Source organism: Megalops cyprinoides, chromosome 2 (assembly GCF_013368585.1).
Source record: "Megalops cyprinoides isolate fMegCyp1 chromosome 2, fMegCyp1.pri, whole genome shotgun sequence".
Classification (NCBI taxonomy): Eukaryota; Metazoa; Chordata; class Actinopteri; order Elopiformes; family Megalopidae; genus Megalops; species Megalops cyprinoides.
The window spans coordinates 57,785,139-57,803,241 of record NC_050584.1 but is presented as its reverse complement, the minus strand read 5'-3'; the positions used below and the strand labels follow the sequence as shown (position 1 = coordinate 57,803,241).

The 18,103-nt window shown below is 43.2% G+C and overlaps 1 protein-coding gene across 1 annotated transcript in view; it reads left to right on the top strand.

Moving 5' to 3' along the window:
- Nucleotides 1–17,847, top strand: part of LOC118772614 (sodium/hydrogen exchanger 9-like) — a 64,534-nt gene extending 46,687 nt beyond the window's left edge. Inside the window, exons 13-16 of the mRNA XM_036521110.1 lie at nucleotides 9,045–9,093; nucleotides 10,219–10,304; nucleotides 17,285–17,390; nucleotides 17,578–17,847. Of these exons, the coding sequence (XP_036377003.1) occupies nucleotides 9,045–9,093; nucleotides 10,219–10,304; nucleotides 17,285–17,390; nucleotides 17,578–17,760 (424 nt within the window). The 3' untranslated portion in view covers nucleotides 17,761–17,847. The remainder of the gene's footprint in view (nucleotides 1–9,044; nucleotides 9,094–10,218; nucleotides 10,305–17,284; nucleotides 17,391–17,577) is intronic.
- Nucleotides 17,848–18,103: the final 256 nt, after the last annotated feature.

Here is an 18,103-nt window from a genome sequence, read left to right as displayed (position 1 = left end):
ACAATACCCACAGAAAAAGTGCTGCATGGCACAATAAGCTTCCCGAGTGATTGGATTAAATGAATAGCTAGCGCCTCTGTGTGATGGCTCATGCACTTATGTTCTTTTATGAAGATAACTTTTCAGTTTTTTGTGTGAGAATGATAAAATTTCAGATTTCCCAGGTCCCCTGTTATCCTGTACCTTCATGTCGTAAATTGTAATGTGGTCCTTGTAATTGTAATTGTTTTCTCAGTTGTTTACACATATTTATAGAAACAATATTTCATGTTCTCAAGACTGTTAGCACAAAGCTGTTTGTTGACTCACAAAACCTCACAAATCCTGTGCAAAATGAAACACCTGCTTCAAAACCATGATGCAAATATTTGCATCCGAATAATACACACATATCATCATATGAATAGCTCTCACTGAACACCAATCTCACCCTACAATGGTAAGTAAAAAACACTGTTGTGAGGATTTATATGTGTTTACGTTATGGATAATCTTCATATGTTTTCAGTTGCAGAATGAACATAAATACTACTGTATCATGTCTTGAAAATATTTTTTTCCAAATGTTTTTTTTTCTTCAGACAGAGGAAATACTCAACCCAAAATGAAAAACAAAATGCAAAACACTTAGTTTCATCCTCATTCCATTCCACTTCAGGATGCATCCATCTTCCTCTTCCCCAGCCTCTTCCTCTTCCCCTTGCCGTTCTATTGGGTTCTATTGTTTTTCAACAATGAAGAGCTACCTCTTGTATTCATGCTAAATCTCTGAAAGATAATTGAACAGTTAAGAAGCTTTGACTTTGTACAGGTGAAGTGTGGATGAGGTCATTTCACATGAGCACGGCCGATTTAATTACGAGAACTGTGCTGTAAGCTGGAGTTGTGTGTGAAGTGTTTTCCATACAAGTGAACTGGAATTGCAGTATGAATAAATACAGGAAAACATATTCTTGGAATAGTTGCACACAGTGGTTTAAGGGTTTTGAGAAAAATTAAACAGTGATTCATTTTTCCCAGGATTTGTGCGGTTTTGGTGAATCAACAAGCTGTTTTGAGCATTGTGTTAACAGTTTTGAGAACATGAAATATTTATAGAAATATATGTAGAGAACAACTATAACTGTAGAGAATTTTGAAGAATTTTGTAACCTCTCTGTAATGTCCTCCTTCATCCATCATAAAGTGAAACCCCCAGGCAAGGCTTTAACCACAATGATTCATTTCATGGGCGCAGAGATTCCCTGGATGCAGCTGAAACAGTAGAGACCTGGGCTTCATGTTATGTTCTATTCATTCTATTCTTGAGTGTTTTTTTTTTTTTATTTTGGGCTATGTTTCCTGGCATGCAGTGACAGTGGTTTGGTCCAAGATAATGTTCTGCGTGATTCTTTGCGGTTGATTGAGTGAGCGATGCGCAGTTTGATCCATGCTGATGCTGTGTTCGTGGTTCATTGCAGCTGATTGGGTCATGTGAGGTTTGATCTAATTTGATGCCGTGTTCATGGTTCTCAGCAATTGCTTGGCTGAGCCCCACGCATAGGTCACAGCAGTTCCCTGGGTGGCACATACTGGGAAAGAATAGTGCCTCCCTGATGCTGCGTAGCAGAACTGCCAGTACCAAACATCTTCAGTGTCATGAAATCCAACTCTATTATACACACTAACAGTCAACACGGGTCAAAGAAATGAGTCCATGTTAATCAAAATCAGAATCATAATCAGATTTATTGGCCAAGTATGTTAGCACACACAAGGAATTTGGTTCTGGCCGTTGGTGTCTCTCAGCAGTACAGACAATATACAGAATATACAGAGACAATATAGAGAGACAATGTACATCTTATTTACAGAAAAAAATACACAATGTACAAGCAATATACAGATAATATAAAAGACAAAAAATATACATAAAGTGCAAGTGTGGTGGTGCAAGCAACAATAATGGCATAGCAGACGATACTGCTCAGCTATTTATGAGGGTGATGGCACGAGGAAAGAAACTGCTCCTGTGTCAGGTGGTTTTGGTTCTTGAAGAGTACAAGTCCTGGAGGGTGGGCAGGGGAGCACCAATGATTTTTTCTGCTGTCCTTACTATTCACTGCAGTCTGTTCCTGTCCTGAGTAATGCAGCTGTTCTATACTTGATCTGAGCAGGAATAACATAACCAGCTCTGATGCAAAAGGTGTGAAAAGAAAATATTGGACCAAATTTGGCCTGTATGTACGGAGTCTCTGTGTGCAACCATGTGCACATATGGATGTGTGTGTGTGTGTGTGTGCGTGTGCGTGTGTGCTTATGTGCATGTGTGTGTGTGTGTGTGCTTGCATGTTCTCAGCTGGGCCTTCTCAGCAGTCCTTGGGGTTGAGTGCTCCAGGTGAGCAGTCCAGGAGAGGAAATGAAGGGCTTTCAGATCAGCTGTTGATGCCACTGTCAGACTGCTTCCACCAGATATAGCGGGTCTCAGTCGGGGGGTTGGGGGAGCAAGAGTGATAACACATTCCGTTTTCCCTGTGAACACTTGTGTTTAAAGCTCACATTCCCTGACAGCCCCAGGCACCTCCTGTGCAGCTGTGGGAGGGTGCTTTGTGTCTTTGTTTGTTTTTGAACTGACTACATAGTACAGCATTAACACTCTGTGGTGAAAAAAGTGCTGTATGCGTTGACATCAATATATTGTTCAGTTTTTTGTGTTCTAGTGAAAGAGTAGTGTGTGCTGACGTGTGTGTAGAATATATATTAGAAACTAAATACCTTACTTTTGTGCACACTCTTTGTTCTCCATATAAACTGCTATATAGATGATGGTAAATCTGTAAGGGAGGTATATTGATTGATCCACCTCCACAGGTTGCTGTGCTGTTTTGTGCAGGCTGTGAATTTGAGTGATATTGTGCATTGTGACGTGTAAGTCTGGGATCTCAAATGTAATCCCAGTGACTCCTTTTTGCTTGAATGAGATACACTCTCTTAAAAAAAAAAAAAAAACTGAACACACTACCCCTCTTATTATTGATTGCATGACAGAAGAGAGGACAGCTGTAAGCATGCTGTTCTTGGTGGTGTTTTATATCAGTTATCTTCCTTCTAGTTTATTGACTGAAGATAGACCTGACGTTAAAGTGTAGAATTTTTTGCCTGGCTCTCTTTTTTTTTTTTCTTTCAGCACATGCTTATGTGATGCAGGGCTGATGTTTGATGTTATCTTTGATGTTTTAATTTAGAACCCCGCCTTTAAGGTCAGCGGAAAGAACATTAAACAAAATATCACGATGCATAGCGGTATCATCTATGACATAGAAATATCATGACACATTTATTTGTCATGTTATATCCAAGAAATATCATGAGATTAGATATTTTCCATCCAGCGTTACCCGCTACGCGTTAAACCTGGCAAAGAATTAAATATTTGCGCACTGCGGCAACATCACAACCTTTTTATCTAGGACTTTTATTGAGTGGGAGTTTGACACTCTAGAGGTTCTGTGTTGAGTTGCATTGGTATTCATAGCTGTGCTTTAATGAATGTTATCAGGTGCCATTATCAGGTAATGTATTCGGATCCCCCATAGTACAGTATGCTGTACAGGATGTGTAATAGCACTGTACTTGAGGATCCGTAATACTGTTATCAAATCAATTTACTGCACTAGTTCTTGCAGAATCCAGGCAGGTGTCTTTACCAAAGGAAATATTCAAGAGCCACAGATAAATAATTTAATGTCAATAAATGTAGCTCCCTAATGTACACACACACACACACACACACATAGATGTAGTACAGTCACAGCAGAACATGATCGCACAACTCAGCACCCAGATGAGAAAAAAAATCCACCAGTCACAGTCACAGGCAAAAGGCGCTGCAGAGGTCGATACAGATGATAAAATCTGTCAGTTCACTGTCACCACACGACGACCTCACGCTCTCTGTATCACAGTTCCGTCTTCCTGGCTTTGTCCAGAGAAGACTGAGAAATTACAAAGGCTGCTACATCAGTGCACTGAATCTGATCTACAGCTAAGCGTTTCAAAGCAGCCTCCTGATGTCACACCTCAATGCATTGGACAGAAAAAAGGCTTTTCTCCTGGGGTGGGTAAATGACTTGGTGGCATTTGCACACACGTAATCTATTGATATGCTATAGGCACGCCGTCAGTTGCAGATTAAAAAAAAAATATTTTGAAGCTTATTGACATCATTTAAACATTAAAGGAACCCTCAGATGCAAAGGTGTTTCTAAATGTTGATCGTCTAGAGGCCGAACACCCTTCCTTTAATCCGGACCCGGCTGTTTTCTCCCTCTGTCACGGGGTTTGTCAGGCTGATAAATTCAGTTCACTGCCCTACCCTTCCCCTTTTATTCAAAGCAGCACTCAGAAAGAAGTGCTCTGAACTCTGTGTTTCCTCTCCCCTCGCTCGGACGCCTCTAACAGCAACGTTCAGAGATCAAGGGCAGCGGGTACACGCGAGTGTATACACGCACATATTATGCGTGCATACACACACACACACACACACACACACAGACATATGCACATACATTTAACACACACACACACCCACACACATTTAACATACACACACATGCACACATTGTGCGCACGCACACACACACGCACACATGCATACGCATATATACAGCATATGAATATTACATTACACATGCTTCCCCACATCTCTAAATGTTCCACCAAAAGGGATGAAAAATATGACTGGGTGGTGCCTCAGTTTCTCTCAGCAGTTTTCAGTCAACATGGGCTTTTGACATGTGTGCTCTCCTTTACAAAGGAAAATTTTAGAAAAATAAATGACTTGGAAGAGCATTGAAATTCTAAACATCAGTATTGAATGTCAGGCCAGATGAAAATGCATGTAGGGAGTAATAATAATAAACTTTATGTACACAGTGCTTATCATACGAGGCGCTCACAGTGCTCTCCAGCAAAGGGCGATAACAAGAAAATGTGAATGATGAACACGAGAAGAAAACAAAAAGCAGCCACAATAAAACCGCTACATGCAGGTGTTCAACATGAAGTAAAAGACCAGGAAATAAAATATAATTAAGAAGAGCTATAAAGCAAGTTTGAAAAGATCGGTTTTAGAAGTGACATAAAAGCAGGAACTGTCTGCACAGCCCTTATGTTCCCTAGGCTTAATTCCTCAGTCTAGAGACCTATACAGAGAAGGCAAGGTCACCCTTTGTGTTTACACAGGGTTTTGGGCACAGAGAGAAAACCCTTATCTAATTATCTAAGAAGCCGCTGAGGTACATAGGGGCTTAGTAACTTAACAATGTAATGGAGGGCTAGACCATCCAAAGCCTTAAAAGTAATCTATAAATCTATTCTGAAACGAGCTGGTAGCAGTGTAAGGAGGTTACGTTTGGGGTAATGTGTGTCTTCTCGCTTGTTTTGATTAAGACTCTTGCAGCAGTTGGTGCAGAGCATTGCACAGCAGACGGAAGAAGAAGATATGAATGCATGGATAACTTTCTCAGTGTTCTTAGAAGATAAGAAAGATCTGCATGTGTAAATATTAATTAACTGATAAACTGTGCCTGGGAAACCTTCTTGGTTTTTTGTGTTTCAAGTAAAGACCTGGCAGGACAAAGACAACTGAATGAATATCATTTCTACTGAAAAAAAGAAAACACCAGAAATCACTTCTGTGCAGAGCTTGATATGTGTGGCAAGAACTTTCAATTAACACTAAAGCTCGGACAAGGCTTGCTTCCACTGAGGTTGCACCGTTTTGCTGTTTCTCACTGGCGTGACAATGGGTCATGCCAACACCCTCTGCCGTTACCTTTCCATTCAGGCAGAATGAGGACACTCCTATTGATTGAGATCAGACTAAGATCAAAATTGCATCATCCTGTTACACTGGGAACACAGCTGACAATGGATCTGTGGCGAGGCCCAGCTGAGCAGCAGTTAAACATCCACAATCACTTGCCAATGAATGGAAGTCAAGCTCGTTTTCTCTTGGCATTACTCTGAATGATGGGCAAACCTTTTTATTTACAGTGAGATTTGTCATAAATCATATGATTTTTCTGGAAAGCAGATACATACCATGTGTCTGTACCTGGTTACCAAGGCCAACCAGGGCCTGGGACATGTCTTTATACAAAGAGAAAAGCATTTGTATTTTGCATTTGATGTTTAATTAACCATTGGATTGATGCTTGGGTAGCAGTGTGGTGTAGTAGTAAGGAGGAGGGGGGCTAGTAACTGAAAGGTTGCTAGCTAGATTTCTTGCAGGGGCACTGCTGTTGTACTCTTGGGCAAGGTCCTTAAGCCACAATTGCCTCGGTAAATATCCACCGGTATAAATGGATCAAATTTTAACCTCTGTAAGTACCACTGGACAAGAGTGTCTGCGAAGCGACTGTAATTTTGATGGACTACTCATAGCAAGGATCTGAATCAGCTTCTGTGGGATCAGAAGAGGGTGACATGCTATTAGAAACACAGTGCACTCACATGTGATGCAAGTACACTGTGTACCACTCCTCTTTGTGTTGAATTTGTTGCGGAGTGGCAGTGAGAGCTCTTTGGGCATGTGCGAATCGTTCATTGTTAATTATATTCCTTTGGTGTGTGTGAATCACACCTCCACTACACATTGTTAATTACGCTCCAGCTGTAGTGTCCGTACATGCTTGTCTCAGAGTATGCTAAGATAATCAGCCGAACGCACTCTGCCCCCTGCTATTTCCTTTCAATGTTGCTCCCACTGCCCCTCCCTTACCTCCTCCTACACGCACCTGACCAGCAGCTGGTTTACCCCCTGTTGTAAGCCCCTGTCTGTTAGGCTTTTGAGGTTGATTATCTGACTAACAGACAATGAAATTAGGTTGATTCTAGAATAAAGCAAGCAAGAGATGCACCTTGGTGGGGAGATCCTAGAGGGATTTCAGTGATATATTTGATCACATTTAGATGCTTCTCAAAAGAACCCACACCCTCGTACATACACTTACACACACACACACACACATACACACACACACACACACATACACACCCGTATAAACAGACTTCATTTTGCTGTCCTACACAGGGAGCGTAAGCTGGAGAGCTCACAGCGTTACGATCAGGTTTCGCAGACGCAGCTTCTGTGTGACGGCTGTCGTTTCAGCCCCAATTCTGCTGGCTGGGACACAGATACGCGACAGTCAAGTGGTGTGCCTGCTGCAGGAAATGGTTCAAACCGAACCACAGGGCTTCTATCTGTTGTCATAGCGTGTCGCGCAGAACGACATCCTCGTACACGGCTGTAAGGCCACCCAAGCTGTGAGGTTCCTAATATGTCGCTTGGTGTAGCATCTCAAGCAAGCTCACTTCCTGCCCACTGTCACAGCGAAGCACAGCGGAGCCAGTGTTTTTGAACCCTCATGGTACAAAGCAAGTCATTCGTGCAAAGTGCGTCTGGTACAATGGCGTGAAAAACCTACATGCAGGACACCGCTAACCACGTTCCAACCTTCATCAGCCCCCTTACACTGTGCTGTGATAAGCAGAGCAGGCATATATGAGTGAATCCAGTACATGAGTGCAATACAACATACACCGTAGTAAAATTACAACATACCCTGCAATGAAACTGCACCAATGAAGAGGCTGAGTGTGAATCATCTCTCTGTGGTGTTTTTGCAGTCCTGCTTACAGAGGTGTTTTATGCAAGCTTAATTTTTCTAAATCATGATCCTTGCTAGAGGGGTGTCTCATAGGAGCAGTAATGAGTTATAGAAATTGCTGATAAATGATAACTTGTCAAATGTACTGACTAGCCTGAAGCCACCGTGGTATTCAGAACAGATAGTGCAAGCTGTGATATAGAAATGGAGTGACAGGGGGAGTAAGAAGGAACCTTTGGGTGCCGGGATTGGGGTGTGGAATCCCAAAATCTTGAGGTGGAGGTGAGGTAGTGATGTCATAATCTTGTTTTTGGTAGTGATGTCATAATCGCTCTCATCCTAGAGAGGGAGCGAGAGAAAGAGAGAGGGGGAGAGAGAGAGAGAGAGGGGGAGAGAGCGAAAGTCTGGATGCAGCTCTGCAGTGAGGAGAGAGACTGTGGAGGAGAGCGATAATTTTCTCATTTCCAAATGAGATAGTTCACTGGGCTGTCTCAGGCAGGCCACTAGTTCATTTGTTTCAATTTCCCAGTGTACCCGCCCCGCCGCTCGAGTGTGCATTCAGAGCAAACCAACCGCCGCGCTCTGAACAAGAGAATAATCACGCTCTGAGAAATATCAAGAGTAATTTGTGTTTTTTTTTTTTTTTTTTTTTAATTTGCAAAAGTTTTATGCGTGGCCTTTTCCACCAGTACACTAGCAGTGTAAGACCTTGGTTGCAGATAACAGCTAACAGTCGCCAAAGGTCACGCTTTCAGTTTGACGTCTTCATACTTCAGTGTGCCTTTTCGACAGGGCTGTGTCACTGAGGTGTGGAGAGGTCATCATGAAGTCTTCCTCTTTTAATGTCTCTGTCTCTCTCTCCATCTCCCCTCTCTAATGAAAAAAGCAATATGCCTCAATGTATTCTCAATCTATCTTTCATGTTGTTTGTATCATAATGGTGTTGCACCCCACCCCTTATTCTCAACCTCACCCCACTACTTTCAAAAAACTTCTACGCCTGAAGAATCTAAAGCTCTTTCTCCCTCTATCAACCTCTCTCTCTCTCTCCTTATCTCTGTTTCCCTCCCCAATGCACCATACCTGTCTGTGTGTCTGAGCGGGCAGCTACAGATGTTACCAGTTGTAATGCTATTTTATTGGGTTTATTTCCTTCCATTTTATTTATAGGTTTTGTTTATACATTATTAACCAGCATTATGTGTCTGTAAAAGGCTTATGTGTGTAAGTAAAAGGGCTTTGAAGGGATCTCCCCCTCTTGCCCCCCCAGCTCTCTCTCTCTCTCTCTCTCTCTCTCTCTCTCTCTCTCTTTTTCCCATTCTCTCTGTAATGCATTGATTTGTGTCTGAGTGAGTGATTCCGTCGTCCATCTGTTTCCTGGCCTTTCCGCAGAGTGGGACTAGATCCTGATGAAGACACAATGGGCGAGCCCTCCGATAAGGTAACCTCGCACCTGCTAGTGTAGTTACATTAATTTGTGCTCTTACTGTAGGCATTACATTGATTTCACTGGGAGCACTGTACTTTTTGCCCCTGTGACCGTCACCTGTCATATTTGCGTTATTTAATTTGTGTTTTGTAATTTGCATTGCTTTTTGTCAGCTACTGTGCTATAACTCACCCTGTGGTAAATATGTAAATATGGTATGTACTATAAAACACTGTTTACACTGCAAGCATTTAGAAAAGCACAGTTCTCAAAATGGGTTTACATAATTGTCGTCCTCATTTTGTTTCACTTTCATGATTTTGTAAAGGGACATGATAGGAAAGCACAGAGGAATTAAGTCAAATCTTTCTGTTGTCATTGGTTGATTTAAACTGTGGTACTTTTCTCAATGGATCTATGTTAAGCATGTTCCATTTTGTTCCAAAATCCATTTCGTTTGATAGTTCATTCTGACCCTGACACAAACAGATAAACCTTCCAGCCCAGCTCTTCCTGCTCTCTTTGGCTTGCATTGAGTCGGCAGGTTTAATATCTACGTAGAGATAGAGGGGCCTTTTTAGCCCCTGTGTCGAGACTTTTTAAATGTAAATTGGCCGTGTAACCGTGCCCCTGAAGAGCGTCCACTGGGGGTTGGCAGGGTCCCCGACCCCACAGAGGCCTTCTCCTGTGCGCCCACAGACCCGCCTGAGAACCCCTGGTTCTCACCAATGGCACAACCTTCCAGCCCAGCTCTTCCTGCTCTCTTTGGCTTGCATTGAGTCGGCAGGTTTAATATCTACGTAGAGATAGAGGGGCCTTTTTAGCCCCTGTATCGAGACTTTTTAAATGTAAATTGGCCGTGTAACCGTGCCCCTGAAGAGCGTCCACTGGGGGTTGGCAGGGTCCCCGACCCCACAGAGGCCTTCTCCTGTGCGCCCACAGACCCGCCTGAGAACCCCTGGTTCTCACCAATGGCACAGCCCTGGGTGTCTCTCAGGGAAGGTCGTTAGATTTCACTTACTGACCTCTGGGGGGGTTGGCTTACACTCATTTCCATTCCTGGGGTCTTGAGACACCCGCCTCCCGAAGGCCTCTGTGTGATTGTCTCTTACAGCGGCTCTCTCTCATGCTTCTCAGGCGGTCGCCGAGGGACCAACACCAACGCATGCGCCTCCGACCCTGGCCTCCCACGCATCCGGAGTCTGGCACAACCTGGACAAAAAGTATCCTTCGGCATACAGCCTTCCCACTACGAGATGGAACGATGTGGAGTGGATAAAACCATACGCCATCTAATATGCGTTTGAAAAGTGTCAGTTCCATTAGAAAAGAGGAGTTATAAAAGCAGACACCAGCAGCTGAGCGAAATGCATTCACTGTTGCATTTATAGTGACATTGAAGGCCTTCACTCCTGTAAAGACCCTGTCTGTGGTCCCTGTGGTATTCCAGGACAAATTGAATCAGGCCTAAGGTAACCTCACATGCCCTGTATATGTCACCAAAGCAGGAGAGACCCTTTTCAGATTTTTTTTTCAGCTTTTTCTTTCAGCATGGGATGTGCATTTGTATACAGAGACTGTAACTTGATCTGGAGACTGAAAAACAACAGCATTGTCCTCAAAGGCTGAATTATATGTACCATGGGTGGAAGCAAACTTAATTTAGACCGCTGTAATGGCCGGGCCACAAGGGCTGTCGGCTTTTAAAGCACAGGTCATCTGGACCAGTTACCGAATTATTCCCGGCCATCTGTTACAACAGAGAGGTTAATACACTCAGAACGTGTAAAATTACATTCATAAATAAGGAATATGCGAATCTTTAAATATCTCCGATCCTGTAAGTACGTCTTTTTTTAACCTCTCTGAGGAACTCTATTCATAGTCGTTGCGCCATCTGCCTGGCAGATAGGCGGCCGTGTTGATTTCACTGCCGACGCCGTACGCGACAGCACGACAGCGGGGCGAGTCCACTCTCCTTCCTCTTCCTCTACTTTGAGGCGATTTGAGAGAGGAACAGATGATGCCGTCACTTGAGAAAATGGAAATAATAGGAAAAACTTGCCAAATGAATAAACTGCTAAATCTGGCTCCGTCAGTCACATGGTGTTTTCTGAGAGCGGGAATAAATCTCTAAAGGCAATGATGACTAATGCACAGGTGGGACTCATACTCCAGACAGTGAATTTGCCATTTGTAAGTGGCATAAAGTGTGAGGGTGGTAATTGCTGTGTTTGACTTGCCGTAGCGTTGAGGTCAGACAGAGAGACAGTTCCCTTGCAGATGCTGTGCACGGCTGAACACCAGGCAACTTGTAAGACTTAAGAGCTACAGACCAAACGATTTTCATGTTCTCAAGGTGGAAATTTCATATTGCATAGCAATTGGAACACAAGTGGGAGTATCATGAATTTTGATGACCATGTAGGCACATGTATTCAGTTCAAAGCACTGCTGCTTTATGGCTATTCTCAGAACAGAAGGCATGCTAATTCGCTTTACAACAGAGTTCCGGAAGTGGAAAGGACAAAGCAATTTTGCTGTCCCTTTTGAGGACTAGGAACATATCATTATTAGCCCACAATTTCAACTTTAACGAGCAAGGGCAGAAAATGTGCTTGATTCCCCCAACCCATGTCACGTGCTGCAATATTGCACAGGGTTATCACGTTTGTCAAAATGTCACAACAATGTTTCCAGAACATTCTGTCAGCTGAGGGGTGGTCTGTGTGTCGCCTACCCCTACTTTTGAGCCTCCTTCATAAGATCTTTATTGCTGCATCCAGTGGCTCAGATGGGTACCAGGCGAGATGGAGTATTTGATCATTATTCTTAGTGAATGTGGTGCTCCTGGATTTTCAATTCTCCATCAGTCAGTGTCAGTATTAAAGAGTTTCCTTCTGTTGCTGCTTGGCCTGCAGTTGCATCAGTGGTCTGCCTTGACCGAGCCAAGGATGTGACCTTCGATTTGATTTCAGATTGGGTTCGACAGCCAATTAGTGCAGAGGGAAACAACACTGTCCCACACAAGCTAATGTTAGCTGTTGCATTACTGATAGCCAGAGTCACAATTTTGGTTTTCTCTACTTTTTTTGGTTTAGTTGTTGATGCCATCAGAAGTCATCTCTGCCTGGGTCACAAATATTCGGTGACATTTTCACATTCTTATTTCTTATATTTTGGCTTTGGTTGAAGGTGATGCTTCGTGACTGTGTTGGCTGCCCCTGGTGGAATGAGTACAGCTTATCTAAATATGTGAACCACTTGACCAATGCAGATCTCCATTGGCGAGCCAGTGAATATGAAATAGATTCTGCTCAGTGCCTGAGCAGCCAGTTCTGCTCACCCCATGAGTGAGGTGCTGTATTATAACAGCTCCAGTGAGTGAGAAAGGGTACCGGTCAAGAGCCAGTGAGAGAAAGATGATGTTATCCAACAACCAATAAATAAAGAGATCACACCAGTTAAGAGCTAATGTGTGAGAAAGAGTACCAGCAAATAAGTAATGAGTGGGAGGGGGGTTTCAGCAGCGAACCGAGGAACAACGGCCAAGAACTATTGAGTGGGAGAGAGTGCCACCCATGAGGCTATGAGTGGGACAGGGAGTTAGCTGAGAGCCGATGGCAGGTGTATTGACGTGGGCAGAGCAGTGCTACACGTCCCTCTTCCATTACAGTGTGAGAATCGCTTGCTCTGCCACCTCCTCCATGTGCTCTCCAAAGGTTTGCATTTCCACCATCTGTTCATATTGATTTGGCCCCATTCATATCACGGGGCATTTCGATCTAGGTAACCATAGTAACTGCAGCAAGCATCAACACACTGAATTTAATTCAAGGCCATACTAAGGAACATGCAGATGGTTAAGTCTTTATAAGCAACAGTAATTATTGCCCTCAGTGCAGTGACTGTGTTTGATGAGGGCAGTGATTTCTTTGCGTGTAATTTGAGACCGCATGCCACATTTCTTCATTTTGCCACTGGTATTTCCAGTTTTAAGTAGGATACTCTTTTGTTGAAAAGAGTCCTCGTTAATCTTTTGTACTTGTTTGGTGAATCAGCAATCTGAGAAGCGTCCCACCCACATTCACAAATCTCTTTCATCCTGACTTGACAATAATAAGCACTGTGCTTTGACCATTTATCTCTGAGAAAATGCTGTGTAACTTTGCAGGGTAAACTGTTTGACAGCCAATGGTTTTACCATAGTGAAGCAGTGTTTAAGTGTTCAAAGTTTGTGAGGCGCTCATGCTTCAAAACTTGAAGCACAAGTGTCCGAACAAACAGTATGAGATTCTCTGACCTTTACAGCGGTTGTTTCCTCTATCCTACCCGTACTTTCAAAGCAACCTGGCCTCTTAAACTAGGTGAAAAAACAACCTCTGGTGTTTCTGTCAAGTGCAGCGTATGACTTTGTGTAAGACAGCTGATGCAGTTGCTTTTACTGGAGCTTCTGGGTGTCTCAGAATGAAAGAAGGATCTTGGCAAGGTGGTTAAGATGGGTACATAACCAGCTGAGACGGCAGGTCTTCTGCCAAGAGAGTACTTTCCCAGAGCCTTTTTCTGCATGTGCACCCACAATCCCACATCCTACCACCCTGCCCTGAATGCAGCACCAGGAGGGTATGGTGCATTTTAGCCAACCCTTCAGCCGTGGTTATTTCAGGAGCTGGGGAGCTGAAGGAGGCCAGTTCAAGTGTGAAGCGCCCCTAACCCCCTTCGGTATTTCCAGATGTCACTGCGGTGATGCCGCCAGCTCGGAGACGGCCATCGCTCACCAATGATTTTGACTTCTCCGTGCCAAAAGGCTTCCCAGCAGGCCCTCCCCGTCTCCCGTTTTCCAGCCTGCTCGAGGAAATCCTATTAGCATGTGGCAGGGTTCCAGTGATTTCTGCTTGCTTCATAGCGATAAGAGGGACGGGTTGTTTAACTGCACACAGCAGCACCAGACCGTCTGGGGCCCATCCTTGCTTACAAATGAAATTGTCACAGGTGGATTTTCAGATGGTTACACACACTGATTATGCTGCTCAGGTGCGCACACACACATATGCACACACACACACACACACACATCCACACAATTCTCCGTCTCCAAAACTGATATCATTGGAAGAAAAATGACAGGCTCAGCCCAGTTTGCTTTATCCTTGACCTTCATGGGGATAAGGACAGAGCCTGGATTGTGGCCGTATCTCTACTAGCATGCAGGTGAAGCCTGATTTATTGTTGCCTTCCCCACCATCTTTATCCCAATTACTGTTTGGAAACGACCTGACTCGGGGAAGAAAAGGAGGACAGGATGTCAGATTGAGTCAGGTAGAATCCATTCAGTGCGGTTTCGCTTAAAAGAACATTTTATACAGTACCTCAAGTTCAAGTGTCAGGCATCAACATCTTGTCTTCCACTTAATTATGGCAGTCTACCAGAATGCATCCTCATCAGAAACAATGGCCAAGCTTTGTTTCAGCTACTTAATAGACATATGCACTTCTCTGACCAAATGTACCATCGGAGGGGAATGTCCATGCACGGAGTCTGAACCCTGGGGCTCAAACATGAATTACATTTTTTAATGATTTGGAAACCACTGAGTCAGCCGCATTCCACAGATACAGAGTCATCGCTTGCATTTCAGAGGAAATTTCCCAGAGATCATTGCACTGCGGCTGGCTTTGCCCTTTAAAGGGCCCAGCCTGATCAGCAAAAGCACAATTTCTCTATTATGTCTTTCCTATGACTGTTTCATTGCTGAGGCACAGTGGAATAAATACACGCAGCTCCCAGTGTTCAGACCAGGGCCTGTACAAGTGTCAATGTCTATGTATTATTCAGTGCACATCGTTGGGTAGGCGGGTGAGCAGTTACCCAGCATTGTGTGTGTATGTGTGTGTGTGTGTGTGTGTGCGTGCGCAATCCCATGTACATAGTTGGGTAGGAGGGCAAGCAATTAACCACTGGTGACTCTGTGTGTGTCTGTGTGTATGCTTGTATGGACCTACTTGAGTAGTTACCCACCACTGTATTTATGTGTGTGTGTGTGTGATTCTGCGTGCATGGGTGATTACCCATTATTGTGCGTATATGTTGGTCTGTGTATGTACATGTATGCACACACACGTGTGTGTGATTCTCTACATGTAGTTAGCTATATAGGTGTGCAGTTACACATACTGTCTTACAAGGCATGAGCTTGCTAAGCAGAATTTGGTTAAAGCCCATTCTCAGGAATGTGTGTTTATAATTAGAACAATAAGAGATATCAATCAGTCAAACAATGTAAAACAAAACATTAACTGCATGTTTTTCACAAAATGTCAGCATTCATAGTTAGGATATCTGGCTCATGTCAGCCAAGTATTTTTGGGGTTATAATATATATAGAGCCCCAAATATACTTGACTGACCCGAGCCAAGTATTTTTGGCTGACCTGAGGCAAATATACACACACACACTTTGACCTAACAGAAAATATCCAAGTAGAATTAGTACACATGGGAAATTGCTGCACTTAGCATCAGCACCACACTGCAAAAAATAGCCCTTCAGAAATAAGAAATAAAATAATTAATACAAGGTGTTTTTGCTAGTAATAAGTGAAAAAATCTGCCAATGGAACTAGTGGAAATACACTTGTTAAGATTTCTTGAAAGGGATCTTAAAATTAGGTGGAAAAAAACTAATTTTGATCCATTTTTAACTGGTATTAGGAAGTGTTTTTGTGTCATGCAGTTTAAAAACCTTCTGACTTGTCAAAAAGGCTTGCTTAATTTGATATACCACTCAAAGTAAGCTGTTTTCAAGACACTTTCACCACACAAGATATTCAAGATGCACCGTCTAAAAACAAGCCCTTGTAGCTCAAGGAAATTTTGCTTGTTTGGTGACTGTGTCTTATATTAAGTGTAAAGAGATATTTTGACTTGAAAAGAGACAAATATGCTTGGTGAGATTTGGATTTTTTGCAGTGTAATGATATAAGATGTTAGCTTCGTCCTCACATTCTTCACATTATTACGTATTCAACTGTGTGACTGTGAAGACAGTAAAGTATTCTATTCTCTTCAGTTTATTTCAGGCTATACTGGAAAAGCACAGACAGTTTTGAATATGGCTCTGAAAAGAGCATTCCTGTCTTCATTTTTATTTTGTGTTATGTTTAGAATACATTTTTCATCTTCAGCTACTCTGCAGTTTATTCAGAAAATGCTTTTAAAGAATCAAACGTTGCGTCTTGGTACTCAGAACCTGTGATGTCAACACTGGATGTGCAAATGTACCATTGCCTTATAGTTTATGTGTTAAAGCACACCACGTCCACTTCAAGCTGTGGGGTGGGAGGGGGGGGGGGGGGGCTTGAATAAATTCCTGTAAACAGTGTATGAAGAATATGAAGCTAATCACATTCAGTGAGAGCACTGACTCTGAATGATTCTAAATGGAGACAGACTCTCAGTTCCTGCCCCCCCCACCCCCCCCCCCCCCAAAGCCCCCCACCCACCCCCAGCATGCCCTCACACCTGTCTGTGTCATCAGGAGGAAACACTTACTATCACAGCAATGACTGTTAAACAATTACTCTCTCACTGTCCATTCTGATGCCTACTGCTCCCGGGTTCACAGTCTGACAGCTACAAATGTACTCTACCTGTGATGTATCAGCTGTGGCATAAAACCTGTTTTATAAATTAAATTTTTAGAAATTCTGCCTTTGAAGATTAAACGTACTTCACTTTCAGTTCCTGAAATCACACTACGTAAAGGAGGCTTGTGTAACTCCATGATTTAGCATTTACGTTTTTAAAATTGCATTTGCTGTAATACAGTAAATGGTATATCGCTGTTTATTTTGATCAGCAGGCAGTGGTGATGAAAAAAATAATAATTGCATCAACCATTATTACTTCATACGCACATTATTCCCTTTGAGGTGGTAGGTTATTACATACAGACACTAATTTGTTCTGCTTTGATTGTGGGAATTAATATAAATATTCTCTTGGAGAATTTCTGTGCCTAATTCCAATATCCTACGCATGCTTCTCTCTGCGGGCTAGTACTCAGAATATGAAGCAAACTTAAAAGCCACAGCCCTACAGCTGATCTGATACTTAGACAGTATCTGCTGGAGTGTGAGGCTCTTCCACTTCCCTCCCACCTCTATATCTTCCCCTATCCCTCCTTCCTTAACGTTACCATAGGTATATCAGGCCGGCACTGACACACTCTGGCCCCCCGCTGACCTCCACACTGCCACTGTGGTGTAAGCCGCTGGCCAAACTGCTGACCAGTTTCCACGCGTATGAGGTTAGTCTCCAATCCCAGCTTCCAGTAGGACCTTTTATACATTGGGTTAGTTTCTACACCCACAAGTAACCTCAGTATGTTGTAGAAGTCACTCTGAGAAAGGGTGTATGCCTTGCAGATGTGGAGTGATGCTAGTTGCGTCGCTGTGTGATGACAAGTGAACCCAGTTCTAATTCATTGATTCTAGAACCAGGAGCGGCTTGGCGACTCAGAGGCAGACTGCAGTTCAGTGAAGCTGGGTGCAGCGGAGGAGGACAGAGCTTCAGCAGGGGATGATGCCGAGAGGGTCACCGAATCTGCACCCCAGGACGACCTGTTGGAAGGAGACCTGGGGCTGGGAGCCAGCGCAACCCCTGCATGGACGGAGTAATACCTTCCCCCAAAAATCAAGAACACCGGCCCTTGCACGAGGTGGGGTCACAGTGCACCGGGGAGATCTAGGAGCCTTTTTACTCTGGAGCGCCTCACATTAAACATAACAGTATTTATTTAAAAGAGAATGACGTACAACAGGGATTTTTTTTTTTTTTTGCAGTTTCCCTTTTTGTACTTTTCTATAGTCATGATAAAGAATGTGTTGTATTTTCCAACTTACTGCTTGAGGAATTATCATGCTCTTAGAATTCTTGATAAATATGTATTGCTCAAGTCTCAGATTCTGTTAAATGATTCATACCCTATTCGACTGAATTTAGAGACCCCTCTCATTTTCT